The following is a 19,613-nucleotide window of genomic DNA, read 5'->3' as shown; positions in this document are numbered from 1 at the left end:
CTGCATATGTGTTTTGTTGCCAGTATTCATGCATGTCTTTGAAATGATGCACATGTGTTGTGTTACCAGTGGCACAGCAGCTGCACCTCAATCGACTGCTGTCTCAGCTACTGCCTGTGGTTCGGCTGCGGCTGCCCTGCTGCTCAGGTGGAGGCCTGGCGGGGCTTCTACCTATGTCCCTCCACTGTCGCCTCTTCTACTGCCACCATCTTTTTTTAACTAAGTCTCTATGGTTCTATTTTACTAATAAATACCTGGAGCCAGATGCTGGGGTGAAGACCTGCTTGCTCAGAGAGGCAAAGAGAGCATGCAGCTTCTTCTTCCTTCACCTCCTTCTAACAAAGAGCACTTATCTTCTGCCTTCCCAAACCAAAAAGGGCCACCAAACCCAAAGTCCCTCCCTCCTACTTCCTGTGTGTCTCCCTATCCGACTTCCTGGCTTCTTCCCACTCTCTATGACTTTTTCATGTCAACTGGTTGCTTGCCCCACCTCTCTGGTTGATTTTACTTAAGCTTTTAAAGGCATGTATGTGATAGGGTTGAACCATGACATGACTAGAAACAAGTTTTTCCAGTAAATAATGTAGTCTCAGGGTTCATGGTGTGATCAGATATCCTGGAACACATATGAGCACATCCAGGAGCTGCAGAGGAAGCAGTGGTGTGTGTGTGTCTTTTGTCGGGGTCCCTGGCTGACAGTACCATCAGCTGTCTGAACTCTACAGGAACTTTTCATTCCCTCCTTGGCTCAGTGAGACTGAAATTCAAGACTATGCAAGGCTGCATTACATCATAGTTGGGATTCACATGCACCAAGGCAGCTACAAAACCCAGTTTCTAAAAATACAGCTCAAAGCAAGCCTAGGCATGGTGTGAACCAGTGTCAGTTTGCTTGAAGCTGCCAGCCTACTGTCCAGAAGTGAGTTGTGTGCCACTGTGGGGCTCTGTGAGTCCTCATTGGTTTGTAACCATCTCAGGTACAAAGTCTTGGAATTTAAATTGATTGACTGACTCTCTAAAGTTGCAGGCAGAGACTGCTCATTTATTTCCCAACCCCCAGGCCTGAATAATCACACAGAATCCGTATTAATTAAAACACTGTTGGGCCTATTAACTCAGGCTTCTTATTAACTAACTCTTACATCTCAAATTAACCCATTTCTATTAATCCGTGTATCACCACGAGGTTGTGGCCTACCGGTAAAGGTTCCAGAGCATTTGTCTCCTTCGGCAGCTGTACGGTACCTCTCTGACTCTGCCTACTCTCTCCCTATATCTCTGTTCAGATTTCCCACCTGCTTTTATTCTGCCCTGCCATAGGCCAAAGAAACTTATTCATCAACCAATAAAACAACACATATACAAAAGGACATCCCACGTCATAAAATTACCAGGAATCACGACACAATAGGTCGACAAACCTAAGGAGGTATGTGGGCTTCTACTACAAACAAAAGGGGCTGTCATCATGGAAAAAGCCACACATGTTCTACCACAATATTGGAAGACTTTTTAGAGAAGCTGGGGGAATATATAATTATCTTTAACTACACTGTTGCAAAAACATGCTTATAAAATTCATACTTAATAATATAGGATAGTTATGTCTGCATAAAGGTATTTATAAAAACCAGACTACAGGCCGGGCGGTGGTGGCGCGCGCCTTTAATCCCAGCACTTGGGAGGCAGAGGCAGGTGGATCTCTGTGAGTTCGAGACCAGCCTGGTCTACAAGAGCTAGCTCCAGGACAGGCTCCAAAACCACAGAGAAACCCTGTCTCTAAAAACCAAAAAAAACAAAAACAAAAAAAAAAAACAGACTACAGATTGTTTCCTGAATGCTTCATTGAATTTCAAAAGGTAAAATATGGTAATGTCTGAAAACTCTGAAAATGTATCATGTTTCTGATGATAACTTTTGCTTTGCTTGTCTTTAAAAATTAAATGTCAGTCTTGAGTAATACAACTAGGGGAAAAGAGGCTGAGTTAAGAATAAAATCTTTTTACTAAAAAGTGATTTTTTTTAAATATAACTTTTCAAGACAAGGTTTCTCTGTGTAACAGCCCAAACAGTACTGGAACTTGTCTTATAGACTAGCCTGGCCTCAAACTCATAGAAATCCACTTGCCTCTACCTCCCGAGTGCTGAGATTAAAGGCATGTGTCACCACCGCCCAGCAAAAATGATTTTTATTGTTACTTTTTTAGCAGCTTCAACATTTCCATGATAGAGACTCATTTTTACTATAACTATATACAACATATACACACTTAAACAAGTTCAGATAACTAATTTTCTTATCTTTTCACATTTTGCTTTATATCATTGTCTGAACAGTCAAGTAAAAATATGGAGGAAAATACCCTCCCGTTTCAAAATGCAATTACTATTTATGAGTGCTAAGGATCATTAAAACATGGAACTTCAGTGTGCTCATCTATAAAATGCAAACAACATTTACACAGCATGATGGGCCCCTACCATAAAATATTGGTGCAAAACCATAGTTCTTCTCCCAAATGGAGAAAATAGTTTCTTCTTCAGTCAAATGTGAGTGGTCATGGCTCAGGCACAGATTCAGATTGCCCCAAATAGCACATTCCATCTGGAATGGAGTTTCATTATTTTATAGTTACATAACACAAAGTCATAAATCAGGGGATTTCTTTTCCAAATATATTTATTGGTGGGGTCAGCAGGTGAGAAGCTTACAGTGATGTGGGAAAAACTGCTATAGTCTTTGGATGTTATCTGACAACATATCTTAGCTCAGGGTGAGCAGAAGCTTATCTAAGTTTATACATTCCAAAAACCTTTACCTCAAGTAGTCAAAACGAGGGAGGTTAAGTCAGACAGTTGGGCAGTGAGTAGGCTCTGAAGGGTATTAAAGACAATCCTATTGAGCCTTGGCTCTGGATTTGCAACTCCACAGAGTCAGGAAGTGAGAGTCAACTAACAAACCTTGAAGAACATTTCACTTTGGTGTGGTTTTCTCGGTGAAACCAGACCACCACGCATGGGTCAAGAGGGTAACAACTAGCATAGAGTAGGTGCATGACCTTCTCCCAACCCACAGAATGCAAAATTAATAACTTAAAAGTGTATTGCTAAGGATAAAGAATTTTTATCCGTTAGATGTAAAAAAATGGGAACCATAAAATAAAATCTGGGAGCAATTTTAAAACTAAACAATTATACAGTATAGCAGCATACCAATTTATGGATAAGTATAATTTTCTAATTATGTCATCACTTTGAAAAAGGTTTTTTCTCCGTTTTTCAACAGTTCTTAAGCATATAATCATAACTGAAAGCTACATACACCCAATCACGTATGACCAAAAGCAATGACAAAGCTGAGAATGGTGGCAGACGCTTTCAATCTCAGCACTGGGAAGGCAAAGGCAGGTGGAGCTCTCTGAGTTCACAGCCAGCCTACTCTACATAATGAGTTCCAGGCCAACTCTAGGCTATATATATATCAAGACCCTGTAGTTTTACACATTAAAAAAAAAAGAAAGAAAGAAATGGACAACGCAGGCAAAAAAGTTACCTAAACTGCATGCAATCAAATATACTCTACTATATTTGTTATGGAGTTAGGTCCTTTTCCCGTTTAAGGTAAAAAATGCTTGGTGTTTGGAGCAGGCTCAAAAAGGACGAGGAAAAACTTTCGACACAAGTTTGTGAAACATCCATACCAAGGGAAAACCGAGACCTCTCTAACCCTGAAAAATTGAGGCTTCTCTGAAGAAAATTAAATCTGCCATTCATTGTTCCTGACCCATCTACCCCTGCCATAGGCCACACAAATTTGCTCTTCCGTGGTGACCCGCCAGTGAGTGCAGCTCAACTGCAGAGCTCACGCCCTAGAAGCCCGGCACGACCTCCCTGAGCGCCTCCCGCGCCTGTCCACCTCGCCCCAAGTTGTGCACATGCGCATTCCAAGAGCTCCGCGCCCCCTGGCTGGGTCCGGGAGCCCAGCTGCCACGCCGCCTGTCTGCCTGCCCTTCTAAGGGCAGCCAGCGTCACTATTTTATAGTACGCATGTGCGTTCGCGGCCATTTTCAGCGGGGGAGGTGGGGCAATGGGTGGGACTAAACTGCTTGCGCACGCTCGGAACATGCGCAGTGCAGAGACTGAGGCGCCAGCTGTCGACTTGGAAGTTCCGGGGAAAGAGCGCAGGCGCGAGTGTACGCGTTGCCGGCGAGAGGGCAGCCTGACGACTCGGAAATTTGAATACCACAGTAGCATGGAGTGTGACCTCATGGAGACTGACATCTTGGAGTCGTTGGAAGATCTAGGGTAAGACCGCGGGGACATGAGTTTCTCCAAGTTCACTCTGCTGGAACCCCGGGAACTCCTTGGGCGCCCCGGTCGGAGCCACCTGCCTCTCCACGCCGCACCCCGACTCCCGCTGTAGCTTCCCGCTGGCCCTGGGACCCCGGTGCCACGTCCACGCCTGCCCTGCCGACTTGGGTCGGTCGCCCCACGTCCCGCCCGACGCTCCCTTCAGCCCGGCTCCCCGCGGCGTGTGTCAGCCGTGCGTGTCGTTGTCTGGGCTCCGGTTCTCACCACCCCCACTCCCCGAGCTCTTCATGCCTCCCGTCCTCCCACCCTACCCCCACTTTTTGGTTTGCCAAAGTTGTCTCTGCTTGCCTGTTTGTCCTCAAGATTTTCTACTCCCGTCTTGAGCTTCAACCCCCACCCTACTTCTCTCAAAAAAAAATGTTTGCTCAGTCATCTCTGCATGCACCTAGGCTTGCAAAGGCGCACGTCTGGGCGATGCAGCAGTTTCTCTAGCCCGCCCAGCTGTGCACCTAACCTTTCACCATCTGCCTTAGGGATCACAGACAGTGACTCCCGACCCTAGCACAGCCTGATTCAACTCCGGGATTCCAAGGGGTCATTTCACCCACCAAGAAATCAACACATTTATTTTTCATCTTGTATCTCCTTGGGTCACCCAGATCAAGGTACACAAATTTGAGAGCTTAGAATTTCTTGGTCTAAAAGTGATTCAAGAAAGAAAATATGTACGATTAAGTATTTGCCTGTGGGTAAACACTTCAGGGGGGAAATGAGCACAGATTTAGCTAGGTTTTTGTTGTTGCTGTTTTTGAGACAGGGTTGCACTATAACCCTGGTTATGTAGATGGCTCACAGAGATCCATCAGCCTCTGTGCCCTGAGAGCTAAGATTAAAGGTGTGACCCCTCATACCCTGCTGATAGTTGTATTTTTTAACTATAATTTTTATCAGAGATTAACTTTCGGCTTTTGGTGACTGAAAAGTCTTAAGAGAAACCTTTTTTAAGAAAGGACACCTTGAAGCCGGGCTGTGGTGCCTGCCTTTAATCCCAGCACTCGGGAGGCTGACGCTGATCTCAGAGTTCAAGGCCACCCTGGTCAACTAGAGCTAGTTCCAGGGTAGGCTCCAACGCTACAGAAAAAAAAAAAAAAAACCTGTCTCGAAAAAACAAAAAGAAAGAACACCTTGCGGTATCTTAAAGTCAACCCATTTAATAACTTGGTGTCCTAGTAGGTATTGTTCAGAAAGAAAGCATAGTTTCTTTCTTTGTTAAAATGAGATCACCATTGTCATTTCTTTAAAACCACTTTGTAAGTGACTCCGACATTAGGCAGCTTAGTTCCTGCATTGGGCCCTAAGTAAGTCCTATTCTGCTTTTAAATGGGTGTCTAACAGTGTTTTGCTCACTGATGTAAACGTTCTTTGAGGGACACTTGCTGTGTGCCAGTGCGGGGCTTACTCGGTATAAGTTCATGTGGGAGGGTCCCATGACAGCTCTTAGAAGGTTCTCTTCACTTGAAAAGAAATGAAGTTCTAGAACTCATTGATACTTATGGTTAGTGTTGAAGGAGTAGATCAAGAAGATGGGGACATTCTGTATGGGTAAGGTCAGTTGACCGGCAGCCATGGATGAAATTGCTTCCTATTACCGTTCTTTTATCCCAATGGTGTCTTTTCTTATCTGGCTTACTATAACTAATGATTCCTGCAACAGTTGCCCTCAAATAAATAGTTGAGTCAAATTGTAATATAACCCATGGGATTTTTCTGAAAGCTTAAAAAAATTATAATTTAGCCGGGTAGTGGTGGCGCACGCCTTTAATCCTAGCACTCAGGAGGCAGAGACAGGTGGATCGCTGTGAGTTCGAGGCCAGCCTGGTCTACAAGAGCGAGTTCCAGGACAGGCTCTATAACTGAGAAACCCTGTCTCAAAAAAAAAAAAAAAAAAAATCAAAAACAAAAATGTAACTTAGTTTGGTTGCATTCAAATATTAAGCCAAATAATAATAATATATATATATATTTTTAAGAAACTCACTCCAAATTACAGTTGACTACTATCCTTTATCTCTAGTGTGGCACACAGTAGGAATCGCAGTTGAATACTCTCCCTATCTCTAGTGTGGCACACAGTAGGAATTGCAGTTGACTACTATTTTTTATCTCTAGTGTGGCACACAGTAGGAATTGCAGTTGAATACTATCCCTTATCTCTAGTGTGGCACACAGTAGGAATCGCAGTTGAATATTATCCCTTATCTCTAGTGTGGCACATAGTAGGAATCGCAATTGAATACTATCCCTTATCTCTGGTGTGGCACACAGTAGGAACTTGGTAGTTTACTGTTGAGTGAATCTTGAACACAAGAAGGCATTTCTAGCTAGGCCTGGGCTTTTAAGTGTCTCTACTATGATTTTTTTTATAAAGACATGTTTGGTTTTTGTTTTTATATGTATATATGTGCATGTCAATGTATGCCATGTGCATACCTGATACCTGAGGAGGCCAAAAGCAAGAGCCAGATGCCCAAGAACTGGATTATATGAAGTTGTTAGCTGCCCAGTGTGGGTGCTGGGAGCTGAACCCAGGCATCTGTAAGAGCAGCAAGTGCCCTTAGCTGTTGAGCCATCTCTCCAGCTCCCCTACTTCTTTTAATCTAGTTGCAGGATGATGTATAATTTCTTTTTTGTGTATAGAAGACTAGACTTTATTGTAACCCATTTCATATGTAAGCATATTTTAAAGGCGTCTCAGCATATAATTTCTCTACCATACCTCTAAATACCATGTTAAGCATATTTAATGTACATTTTGATGACATTATTTTTATTCAGTATTTCACTTAAAAGAGTATAATCTTAAACTATGTTAATTTCTTTTATGATGGGCATGGCAGCACACATCTTTTTCCCTGGGAGGAAGAGACTGGCAGATTTCTGTGAGTTTGAGGCCAGCTTGGTCTCCATAGCAAGTGCCAGGACAGCAGGACTACATAGAGACGCTGTCTTTACAAAACAGGGAAAAAATTAGGTTTACTTGTGTGCATGGGCATGCTGTGCTTGTGGAAGGCAGAGGCAGGTTTGCGGTCGATTCCGTCCTTGTGCCTCGTGGGTTCCGGAATTGAACTCAGGTCTTCAAGCCTTGGTAGTAAGCACCCAAACCCGCTGAGCCATCTCACCGCCCAACAATATATACTTTAAGATTACTTGATTGATTGATTGTTGAGAGCTTGCTAAGTTACACAGGCTGGCTTTGAACCCTTGATTTTCCTGCTTCACTTTCCTGAGTAGTTGATATTCTTGGACAGGTTCCTAAAGCAAATCACCAAAAATAAGATCTAATTGATTTTTGGAAACAATTTCTAGAGAATATAAGTTTTGGTTCTGACATGATTGTTGTACAAGTACCTACTACTTAACTGGAATTTACTACTTAGTTCATTTAGGCCTAGTAAGAAGGTAAACCCTGCAGAAGAGCTTGCAGTGAGTGTGTTGATGTTATTCACTAATACGGGATTACATTCATTAAATATCTACCGATAATTGTGTTTCTCTGTTGAGGGCTTTATTTTGTTGGTCTCTGCAGACCCTAGACTGACCTTGAGTTTTTGACCCTCACACCTCTACCTCTATTACGAAGATTGCAAGCACACGCTACCATGCCCAGTTTATAAAGTGTTGGGGTTGAACCAGGGTTGGGCTGTGCTAGGCAAGCGCTCTCCCAACTGAGCTGCATTCCCAGTTTTGAAGGCTTGAAGGCACCATTGGACTGCTGTTTTGGTTTGGTTTCTTTGTTGTGTTGTTTTGATTTGTTTTGTTTTTTTGGAAAGAATGCTACTTTGTGGCTCTCATTATGGCCTCCAGGTGAAGGTGCTTGACTTCTTTTTCTTTATTTAAAATTTTTGTTAAAGGTTTTTTTTTTTAAGTGTGTGTGGTATGACTATTTGGCTTCATGTTTCTGTACCATTTGTGTGCCATGTACCCACAGAGGCCAAAAGAGGGATGGGACCCCTGGAACTGCAGTTTCAAACAGTTGTGGCCTGCCTTCTGGGCACTGAGAATTGAACCCCTGTCCTCTGGAAGAGCAACCTTAACTTACTCTTGTGATTTTTTTCTGGGCTTTATTTTTCTAATGACATATTACAGTGCTTTTTAAAATACCTTTTGCAACTTTAGGGGCTGGTATTCATACTTTATTAAATTATTTCTGTTTTACGTAAACAGTAGACAGATTTTACCTGCAAGATAACGAACGGGGCATGTTGATTGTCTGCTCACATGTAGTTTCTTATTCCCCAGTTACAAGGGCCCATTGTTGGACGATGGTGCGCTGTCACAGGCAGTGTCTGCTGGAGCCACTTCTCCCGAGTTTACCAAACTCTGTGCTTGGCTGGTCTCCGAATTAAGAGTACTCTGTAAACTAGAAGAAAATGTGCAAGCAACTAACAGTGAGTAAACCTTCACTTTAAAACATAATTTAAATAATAATTCTGAACTTTATTATTAATATCAAAGCTAGAATTTAAAGTGTTTTATACCCATAAGGAAGCATGCCAGGCCCTGTGCTCCCCAGCACATACATACACAGCATACACACACACTCACACACACACAGTGCTTTTTGATGTTGTTTTCCGGGATTAAGTAACTCTAACTGCAAGGCCACTGGATAAAACATGGGCAGAGGCTGAAAAGACCCTTTTACTCAAACAGAAAATAGAGAGTACAAATATGAAATATATGTGCATTCATTGTTTTGTTTTAATGGGGCTCACTATATAGCACAGCACAGACTGGCCTTTCTCATGATCTTTCTGCCTCAACCTGCAGAGTGCTGGGTTATCGACATGGGCTGCATTGTCTGTATTCTGTGAAACATGAATTGTGAGCTCTTGGGTTGGTGGCCAATAGGATTTGGAATGTACTTCTTTTAGGACTGCCAGATTCCAAAACCGTGTACAGTATGTAAAACGTGCGTTTTAATTCCACTGTGCTTGGGAAGAATGGGGAGACTCCATTAGGCTGCTTTCATGGCATTGGAACCCATCATTAGGTACATTGCAACCAGGTGCAGCACCCCCAGATTATGGGATTGAGTGCGCTCATATTTTCCAGTTTTCTTGACATTTACCACTGTTCGTTGACTCTGAATGAGCTTGGAACCTGACACTCCACCTTCTGCTCCTTCGTGCCATAGGTAAAGCTCTAATGGGTAACAAATGAGAACATCTGCCTGTTAGTGTACTCCGGGGACAATGTATCCCCACATAATCCCATTTTGAAGTGCTCACTCTTGCTTGTGTGTGTGTGTGCTTTGTTTCTTGGTACTTTGGAGACACCGTTTCTTGCTGAGACTCAGGCATGCCTCTTGCTCAGGCTGGTTTTAGGAAATTTTACATCAGCCTCCTATGTGCTGGGATTACTCACCTGGCTTGTTAGTATATTTAATTTGTGCAGGTTGATTATATTCAGTTCTAGCAATGGGTGAAGAGAAAAAGGAAGAGAGGAAGAGAGAGAGTGTGTATGTGTATGTTGGAGGTAGGACCTCATCAGGGGTAGAAGAGAGTAAGAGAGGGAGGGAGGAAGAGGGGGTTCTAACCCAGTACCTCAGACCAGGAACTGGACCACTGGACCACATTCTAGCCCAGGTCTGACCAATTCAATTAATAAAATCCAGTGTCATAATAATGATAGCAGACATTTTATTTATTCCTTGATTTCGAAGCAGTATGCACAGGTTGACTCATTTAGATCTGGGGCAGTTCTGTGCGTTAGATTCTATTACTCTTAGACAGTCCATGACAAAGCACGAAGAAATTAAATACATTGCCCCGGGTCACTCACATAGCCAGGATTCAATCCAGGAGAAGTTGAGGAACCAGTGTTTTTAGCCACTTTGGCATTCTGTCACTTACTGAATCAGAAATTCTAGAAACCTTTGAAAATTCTGGATCGGATACTGTCTTTAACTGGGATCGTATAGAAGCCAACGTTTAAACAGATAAGACAGTGTGGTTACCCTGCCTGTGTAGAGGGAGGGGCACCTTAGCACAATGCTTCTTCACCACCCCACCCCACCTGTCTGTAAAAGAGCCTGCAGAACTCTGGGTGATTTGATCGCAGCTGATGAAGCACTGGTGTTTCTCCTCTCTTCTGCCTTGTCTCCCGTTGCTACGTCTAATTGAGATCTGTGGAGCCGTAGAGTTGACAAGTCACAGTTTGATAAACGTGGTGAGAAAATGGACTTAGGTCTTAAAAATGACTCCAACACTTATTAATTTCTACCTGTGTGTGTGATACTGAATAGAAGAGTCAAATCAGTGGAGATGACATCCACACACCCCTTGACTTACCCACTGAACTCAGACTTTGTTTGCATGTTACTGGAATACAGAGTAGTAAGTCACACTTGCCGCCTTCCAGTTTCAGTTAACTGGGAATGTTAGATACAAGGGAAACAACTGGTGGTTGCTATAGTAATTAAACTCTTGCTTCTGTGGTCCACAAGTGGAAGAAATCAATGAGTGTAAGAGTACCTGGGTCTCTGGGCTGTGATGGATGGCAGAGGTTTGCTAGTAGAAAAGAGTGGTCACCCTGTCATTCAGTTATAACTTAAGTAAAGGCTCAAAAGTAGAAATGAGACAGGCTTTCCTGGGACATTGATGAGAGAGGTGTGGCCCTGAAAAGCCGGTATTTGTGGAATTGGTACATAGACGGTTGTGATTGAATGTACTGGGAAAGGCTCGCGTGAACAATTGGGAAGAGTCTTTAAAAGCAGGCAGAAAACCTGGATAGGGTATAAAGTAGGCACCGTTAAAAACTCTGAGGCAGGGGCGGTGAAATGTGGCTCAGCAGGAAGAACAGTTGCCACACAAGCCTGATGACCTGAGTTTGGTCCCTGCAACCCACAAGGAAGATGGAAGAAGAGACCCAACTCTGCAGAGTCTTTCTGACCTCTGTACCTGAGTGCTCCACCCACACATGATACACACAAAACAAATAATAATTTTTAATTGTCAGGTAAGGAACCTAGCCTCAAGCACAGCACAGAAGGGTTTTGCAGTGCTGTGAGGAAGGGTGCATCAGGAAGAGCTGAGGCGGGAAAAGCCTAGTGGGAACTTCTCCCTGTGATTGACACTGTCAATTATTTTACTCTTCCCAAGGTCCAAGTGAAGCTGAAGAATTCCAGCTTGAGGTGAGTGGGCTGCTTGGGGAGATGAACTGCCCGTATCCTTCTCTGACGTCTGGGGATGTAACCAAGCGCCTTCTGGTTCAGAAGAACTGCCTCCTCCTGCTCAGTAAGTTCATGGCTGCTAACTGTAGCTGTGCTCTGCTTCCCATGAGTAACGTATGGGTCATTCTTGTTGTAGTTTGTTTCATTGTGACTTGAATTCCAATCCATTCCATTTAAAAAGAAAAGTACATTTCCCCCTAGGAGCTGGTGGATGCATGCACACCAATGGTGCTGTGTTTTGATAACTGTCCCTCTTTCCTGGCCTCTGCTTTTGTGCTCCTCTGGCTGAAGGGCCTCTCCCGCTGTGCCCAGTGAAGGTGCTGGATTACCGTGGAGTGTGTCATCAACTGTAGTGGGGAGAAGCAGCGCTTGTGTGATTCTAAGGTCAAAGGGTTTGGTTTTCCTGATGGTTCTCTGGATTGGTAAATGGGGTTTGGTTTTGTTTCTAAGCACACAGGATCAGCACTTGAATGGTTACTCTCCCTACTGATCATTCTGGGGAATCATTTTATGACAAGTTCTTTGCTCCCATGCCTCTTAAAAATGACATGAAACCTAAATACAGGCAGTAGACTCGTACATTGTATTGCCTTGTATAAACTCCCAGGAAGCACCAGCAGTGATCATAGCTCAGATTCTGGTAACCTTCTGGAATTCAGCGAGGTTGTCCTGTAACAAGCAAAAGCCAGGGAGTTTTTTTGGTTTTGGAGCTGTACTGTGGTGTCTTAAAAATACTTACACCCCAGTTTTGAACGTTTATGGGTTTTTTGTTGTTGTTCTTCTTTTTAGGGAAAAAATGTATTGCAGCTTTTATGCTTAGGCACTAAAATTTCTGCAGTTACTCAGCATCGCCTTGTCCAGTATTTGTTGCTGGGGTGTATGCGTGTAGGGCCGGGACTTGTTTTAGGTATTGATGTTTTTATCCAGCTTTTACTCATTCATCCAGTCTCCTTCAGGTTGTGACTGGCCTAGCCACGGCAGTCCAGCTGATTCTTCTCTGTAGTATGATTTATCCTGGCCAGTCGTACTTGTCACTTAAGTTATCGACATCGGAAGCTAGCCACTGTGAGTCTTCCTCAGAACTCAGAGTTCAGCGTTTTCCTGCTTACACTTAAGAAAGCCACATTGACTGTAAATCTTTATAAAGTGCCTTTAACTACTTGCCACTTCCTAAGGAGACTGTACCATTTTGGAATCAGGATCATAGTTACTAAGTTTACTTTTCTGAACTGATACCTGAAGATCTTATCAAGAGTGCTCCGGTAGATAAGGGAAGCAGCTAGAGGCCGCTTGCTTTTTACATCCTTCACAAGTGCTCACCTGGCCCCTCCTTCTCCTTGTCACTGCAGCCTGCCTCCCTCAACATGCCTCTTAGTCTGCAACCTCTTTCACTGTAGTACTTCATGCATATGCCATTGCTGCTCTGTGTAACTGTTCTCATCTTGCCAAGAATCCCTTCTGCCCTATGCTAGGGTTTTCTTTCTTCCAGCACTCAGTGTCACTAACCTGAATTGTTTCGCACATTCTACTTTAAGAGAAAAATTAACAAACTTCATTTGAACTAGCAGACTTGATATAGTCTCTGAGCGTAGGGGCTCTGGGCTGTCTACTGGCCTTTTATGGTTCCCAGTCTATACTCACATTTCAGTTAAGTCAGGACTGAATTCCTAATAGATGAAGGGGGAAGATATTTTGATTCTTAACTGGATTGTCAGTAGACGTTCCCATTGGTTTTTGGATGGTTTTTTACTAGTGTCTCCAGTGCCTTTCTAGTGCTCTGAGCATGTCACTTGCTTTAAAGTTTGTTGATGTGATGGTATTAGTTAATCTCATGAATAACTGAACTAGCTCATCCCAAATTTAAACAACCAGTGTACTGTTAAATCATATATGATTTTCTAGAACAGGGGTTGGCAAACTTCCTTAAAAAGCCCAGACAATAAATGTTCCCGGCTGAGCGGACTGTGGAGCCTTAGTGGCAACTGCCCAGCTCTAGTGTTTTGGCAGGAAAGCAGCAATTGGCGTGTGAGAGCCAGTGTGACAGGACCCTGGTAAAAACCTGTTTACAGCAGCTTTAGCTATTTCCATAGCCACAGAGTTTTACTGTTCTCATTGTTTCAACACCCAAGTACAGCTTGCTCCGTGCAACCTACCAAGATTTATTAAAGCCACATGATGTGACCTCTGCAGAAACTAGCTGCATTTATTACTTTGGAATAGGATTGGTGGCTTCTCGGGAAAGACTTGCCAAAATCATGACCCCCTTGACTTCAGCCTTTTGTCCTGGGGATAGCAAGTGAGATATTCAAGCCAATCACACTTTGGTGTTTCAGACGGGATGGAATGATCTAGAAAACACCTCTCAAAAGAGTAGACGCCAACTTTGCTGAATACTCAGAAATCCTATGGTTTAGGTGGAAGTGTCTTAGGAACAGTTACAGGAATGTTATTCACGATTTAGTTAGGCCTTCTGCTGAATTACCTGTAAATGTGGCCCTCATTATACTAGGCTAAAACAGCTCACAGGGATTAATGACAGAAAGTGACTTGAGAGCCCCAAAGGATGGCTCCAAGGGTAGAGGCTCTTCCCACCAAGGCTGACCATTGGAGTGCAAACCCTGACCCGCACAGTCAAGAAAACCATTGGAGTGCAAACCCTGACCCACATAGTCAAGAAAACCATTGGAGTGCAAACCCTGACCCACACAGTCAAGAAAACATTGGAGTGCAAACCCTGACCCACATAGTCAAGAAAACTAACTCCTGCAGGTCGTCCTCTGAACCCCGTACATGTGCTGTAGGGTGCACACACATAGACACACACACATGACAAAGGACTGAAAAGCAGAAGTGATTTGAAAGTTTCATTGTGTTATGGGGGAAGAAGGTAAGGAATGTGGAGAGAAAGGGCAGGTGGGAGGGTAAAGATGAAGGAACACCCAGGAGTTGACAAAAGGCTATTGGAAAATGAGAAGACTTTTAGGAAGTCCAGTACCTTCACACTTTTATTAAAAGGTTTCGGACCAGTTCCAGACAGTCTGATTACTAGAGTGGGCAGGGCGGTTTTGTCATCATGCTTAGAAGTGGCTCAAAGTGAAAAAAAACTTATTGAAAATTGGCCATCTGTCTGTCTCCTTGTGCAAGATTTTTAACAGATGCCAGCCCCTGTTCTGGAGGTAGCGTGGTTGAATTCAAGAGTTCAGATCTTTAGGTGTGATCAACCTTGGTCTCTGGTTTCAAAGTATTTTCTAATTTTAATGAACCTGTAAACCGTGCATAAATACCTGAGTCACATAAGCAGTGTATATGTTATGTCATTAGCAGGTAAAAGTGATTTTCATTTCTTGTTCTGTCCATTCTTGCAGCTTTAAAAGTTACGTATCCTTAGGTCTATAGAGTTGTGACTCCAGACTTAACGGCTATTAACTGTAGTATCTTATTTTGAAATCTCATTTTGTTTACTTCAGCATACCTCATCTCAGAACTAGAAGCTGCCAGAATGCTCTGTGTGAATGCTCCTCCAAAAAAAGCTCAAGAAGGAGGCGGTAGTGAGGTCTTTCAAGAGTTGAAAGGCATATGTATTGCTCTAGGAATGTCCAAACCTCCAGCCAATATAACTATGTTCCAATTCTTCAGCGGGATTGAGAAAAAAGTAAGACCTTTAGTACCGATTGTAGCGTATTAAAGGCATAGTCCTACGTTTGTTTGAAATGAAGCATTAAGTTTATTTCTCTTAATGGGAACCTAATGTACGTATTAATAAGGAATGTTAATAAATGAGTTTGGGGTTTTAAGTCCTAAATGCCTTAAAGAGAAATTAATATTTTAGTGGGCTTTTTGTTTTTGTTATTTTTAAACATTGACATGTTTCTTTTTCAAAAATGAAACTTAATACTTTGGTTTAAAAGCTGAAGTAAGCTAGATATAATGTAAAAATAATTAAGATTCTTAAGGCCTTAATAAAATGATGGAACTTGAGGCAATTTTTATAGTTTTTATCATGATTATTACTATGCTTCCCCCTACTGACTGGACAGAAAGGACATTAATAAGTTCTTTTTTCTAATCCAGTTGCTTTGGGTCTGTATATTTCAAACTAGCAAACTCAATTTGCTGGCTATGAACCTAATTTAGTGTGTGAAAATAGAATCATTTTAATGCCACACACTATCAACAGAATACTGATTTTTTTTATATTTGTAAATAATTAGGAACAAGCAATTTTAATTTTAAAAAATGGATGAGTAAATAAAAGAAAATGGCATTTGTTGTATATAAAGTTACTTCCTGTCTGACTCTCCGCGGGGTGAGCGCTGTGGGGCACGGCATGTATCTGTAGTTCGTAGTCTGTGTGTTCATTCACCATTCAGCTACTGCTCATCCAGTGCCCGCTGGCATCAGGCACGGCTCCAGGTCCAGTGAAGGATCCATGCTTCTCTAGTCACGGAGGAGTGGGACGCCAGTGTCTCACCTTATGGGTCTTTGCATTTATGTTTCAAAACCGCCTCCACCTTTGCCTCTGTCAGGAGTCTTCTTCTGATGGCAAGATATGATGGGAATTGGGAAAATGAGGGAGATGCGTTATTACTTGTAGTTTTTTTTTTTATTCATTCATCTGTTTCTGTGTCAGTTAAAGGAAACATTAGCAAAAGTTCCACCTAATCATGTGGGAAAGCCGCTATTGAAGAAGCCGATGGGACCAGCCCACTGGGTGAGTCACGATCCTCCCGAGTCAACTTCGTAAGGGACCATTTTTTGTGTCAGCACTTGTAGCCCGGGTTGGCCTCACACTTAAGGCAGTTGCCTTGCCTCAGCCTTCCAAGTACTGTGATTACACCTGACTTAAAATATACTTTGATTCATGATTTGCTACCTGGACATCCTTAAAAACCATTTGGGGGACTCCATTATGGAGAAAGAGTTATTTGTGTATGACTCAGAGCACTTACCTCATAATTTGTAAATATTCATTTATTAAATAAATTGAAGTTTGGTATAAATAAATTTTTCAAATCGCCAGGTAGTTCCAAACCAAAACCTGACTGAGCTGAGCCAGCTAAAGGCAGTGAACTATGGGAAAGCTAAACAGAATTTTTGGCTTTCCATATATTAATATTTCGGGACAAACTTAGCTGTTCATAATTAGCCAGTGGGAAGGACCGCGTATGGCGAATGCTGGGGAGTCACTTGTAAAAGCAGCAGATGCTTTTCTGCTTTAGGAGCCGGGGATCAAGATCAAGCTCGTGTGTAAATTCTAACTGGTTTCTTAAACTTTGCTTCAGGAAAAGATAGAAGCCATTAACCAAGCCATAGCCAATGAATACGAAGTCCGGAGGAAGCTGCTAATCAAACGTTTGGATGTCACCGTGCAGTCCTTTGGCTGGTCTGACAGAGCTAAGGTACGCTGAGATAATTGCATTCGAACTTGGGAACATCTTTATCCTTACCTTTATCTTGAACCTTTTTAGTTGCAGTGTTTCCTGCATCGTTCTGAACAATGACACTTGTCTTTGAACATTTCTTTTTTCAACAGAGTCAGACAGAAAAATTAGCTAAGGTTTACCAGCCGAAGCGCTCAGTCTTGGCCCCTAAAGGGAGCATTTCCGTTGCTCATCTTTTGGCTGCCAGACAGGACTTGTCAAAGATTCTGAGGACGAGCAGCGGGTCCACAAGAGAAAAGACTGCCTGTGCCATCAACAAGGTGACGAGAGGATTTTGATTTTCTTTCCCATTTGTCTGTCTGTTAAATGAAATGTCTAAAATATCTTCCTTATTCCATAGGTCTTGATGGGCAGGGTGCCTGACAGAGGTGGTCGACCCAATGAAATTGAACCTCCGCCCCCAGAGATGCCACCATGGCAAAAAAGACAAGATGGCCCCCAGCAGCAAGCAGGAGGCCGAGGAGGAGGGAGAGGTGGTTATGAACATTCCTCATATGGAGGACGAGGAGGTCATGAACAAGGAGGGCGAGGTGGACGCGGTGGCTATGACCATGGCGGCCGAGGGGGAGGAAGAGGAAATAAACACCAAGGAGGCTGGACAGATGGAGGGAGTGGAAGTGGAGGTGCCCACCAGGATGGCGGTTACCGAGATTCAGGTTTCCAGCCTGGGGGCTACCACGGTGGCCATAGCGGTGGCTATCAAGGTGGTGGTTATGGTGGTTTCCAAACATCTTCCTATACAGGAAGCGGGTACCAGGGTGGTGGATACCAGCAGGAGAATAGATACCAAGATGGCGGGCACCATGGGGATCGCGGCGGCGGTCGTGGGGGAAGAGGTGGTAGAGGAGGCCGGGGTGGGCGTGGAGGCCAGGGAGGAGGATGGGGAGGAAGAGGAAGCCAGACTTACCACCAAGGGGGCCAGTTTGAGCAGCATTTCCAACAGGGAGGTTATCAGTATAGTCACTCTGGATTCGGGCAAGGAAGACATTATACTAGTTGAGGCTACAGAAATTTATATTTTGCTAGAGCTCAAGTAATAGAAGCTTAGTTTCAGAATCCTGAATCTGACATCCGTTTTGAAGGAATGTAAGACCACAGGTGGCAGGCATACTCCTGGTTGGGACAACCATTTGTCGGTCTTCATTCGATTCTCTTTTTATTATTAAACAGTTTACATAACACTGTTTATTTAAGAAACATATCTCTCCTTTCTATGAAAAACAAGATTTAAAGGCAATTTAAATTGCCGTTAATTGACCAGTAGACTAATCCAGTTAGAACATACATGCTTTTTTGAAGAAATTACTTGAATAAAATAGTTTTCATGTTTTCAATATGCAAGTTTTGAAAATGAGGATTTGCCTAGACTTTTTTTATATTTACTGCTGGGAAACCTTCCTCATATTAACAACCTGTGTGTGTTTTCCGTAAACTATCTTCTGATGTCTGTTCTCCAACTGTAGCTTTGCCCCTGATTGGCATTTTATTCAAAGAGGTTTTGTCACATGGCTTTGTGACAGCTGTTGGGTTGGTTCCTATTACATGAGCTCTTTTGCAGGTAGCACATTCAGTAGCCTTATCCTGTTGGTGGAATACTGTACCATATGCTCCTCCAAAAACCATGAACACGGCCAAAATCCAGAAAGATGACAAAAGCAAACTAAGTTGTGAACTATAGTATCTGTAGGCACTTAGTGAAGTATAGCAACTCAAACAGACTTGCATCCATTGAGACAGAGTTCCTCCTTCAACCTTGTTTTTACTTGAAATTTGCTAGAAGAAACAACAAGCAGAAATCTGTTTTATGCACGAGTTAATGCCACTGGCTCAAGCAAATACAAGTTAGTTTGCTTTAGGCAAGAGACCTTTTTGTGATGGAAGTGCACTACGGAAGTCAGATCCAATCCTGCTCTGTGCAGGAGGCCCTTTATTATTGCTGCAGAAGACGAAAGCCTGGCTGAGTCGCTCTCCACATCCTTTACCGAAATCCCACCATGCTTGCTGCCGGGTTTTTGTCCATGTAAACACTGTCAAGCTGTGAAAGAAAATGGCTGGAGGTATGTTTTGTGTGAGAGGTGAGCAATAAAGAATCTGTACATTCTCTCATTGTTTGGAGAGTTTTATTTTAGCTATTTTTCACACCAAATTGTTCTGGATATTTGTGTCAGACTTATGGCCTAAGACTTTTGTTCCCAACAAGTATTTTCTTAAGTAAAAGGTAGCTGTTTTTCTGGTTCAAACAAACAAATTGAAAAAAAAAATAGCTATTTCTGAATTTACCTTATAATATGGCTAGAAAGCTTCACTCGGTCTGTCCACTGGGTGTCGCTGTTGCTACACATCTTCGGCAAGATAGGTCCATATCCCTCCCTAATCTTTCAGAGGTTTCCTTTTCCTGTTCTTCCTTAAAAAAAAAAGTGAGACTTGGTTTTCTTGAAAGTGAATTCCAAAATGCAAAGGTACGTATTAGAAGAGAAATTGTATCTTCACTAAGTGGGAATTTTTAGAAGTTATAGTCTACAAAAGTGTGTTGTGTGTCTGTGAGCTGGGGCAAATGTGTTGAGGTCAGAGGACGCCTTTCAGGAGTTGGTTATTTCACCGAAGTAGTGATTTACTAGAGTAAGGCG

The 19,613-nt window shown here is 42.9% G+C and overlaps 1 protein-coding gene across 2 annotated transcripts; it reads left to right on the top strand.

Moving 5' to 3' along the window:
• Nucleotides 1-4,147: 4,147 nt before the first annotated feature.
• Fam98a (family with sequence similarity 98 member A) lies at nucleotides 4,148-19,087 on the top strand. Of its 2 annotated transcripts, XM_075955234.1 has the most exons (8): nucleotides 4,148-4,305; nucleotides 8,611-8,759; nucleotides 11,475-11,609; nucleotides 15,013-15,197; nucleotides 16,176-16,256; nucleotides 16,828-16,944; nucleotides 17,079-17,246; nucleotides 17,327-19,087. In XM_075955234.1, the coding sequence occupies exons 1-8, from the start codon at nucleotides 4,253-4,255 to the stop codon at nucleotides 17,984-17,986; spliced, it is 1,548 nt and encodes a 515-aa protein (XP_075811349.1). In that variant the 5' UTR covers nucleotides 4,148-4,252; the 3' UTR covers nucleotides 17,987-19,087. The 2 variants fall into 2 exon arrangements, with proteins under 2 accessions (XP_075811349.1, XP_075811350.1); XM_075955235.1 differs by lacking the exon at nucleotides 15,013-15,197 and having other exon boundaries at nucleotides 4,177-4,305.
• The last annotated feature ends 526 nt before the right edge of the window (nucleotides 19,088-19,613 follow it).

Source organism: Microtus pennsylvanicus, chromosome 21 (genome assembly GCF_037038515.1).
Source record: "Microtus pennsylvanicus isolate mMicPen1 chromosome 21, mMicPen1.hap1, whole genome shotgun sequence".
NCBI classification, from domain to species: domain Eukaryota; kingdom Metazoa; phylum Chordata; class Mammalia; order Rodentia; family Cricetidae; genus Microtus; species Microtus pennsylvanicus.
This window is presented reverse-complemented; position numbering and strand designations above follow the sequence as displayed.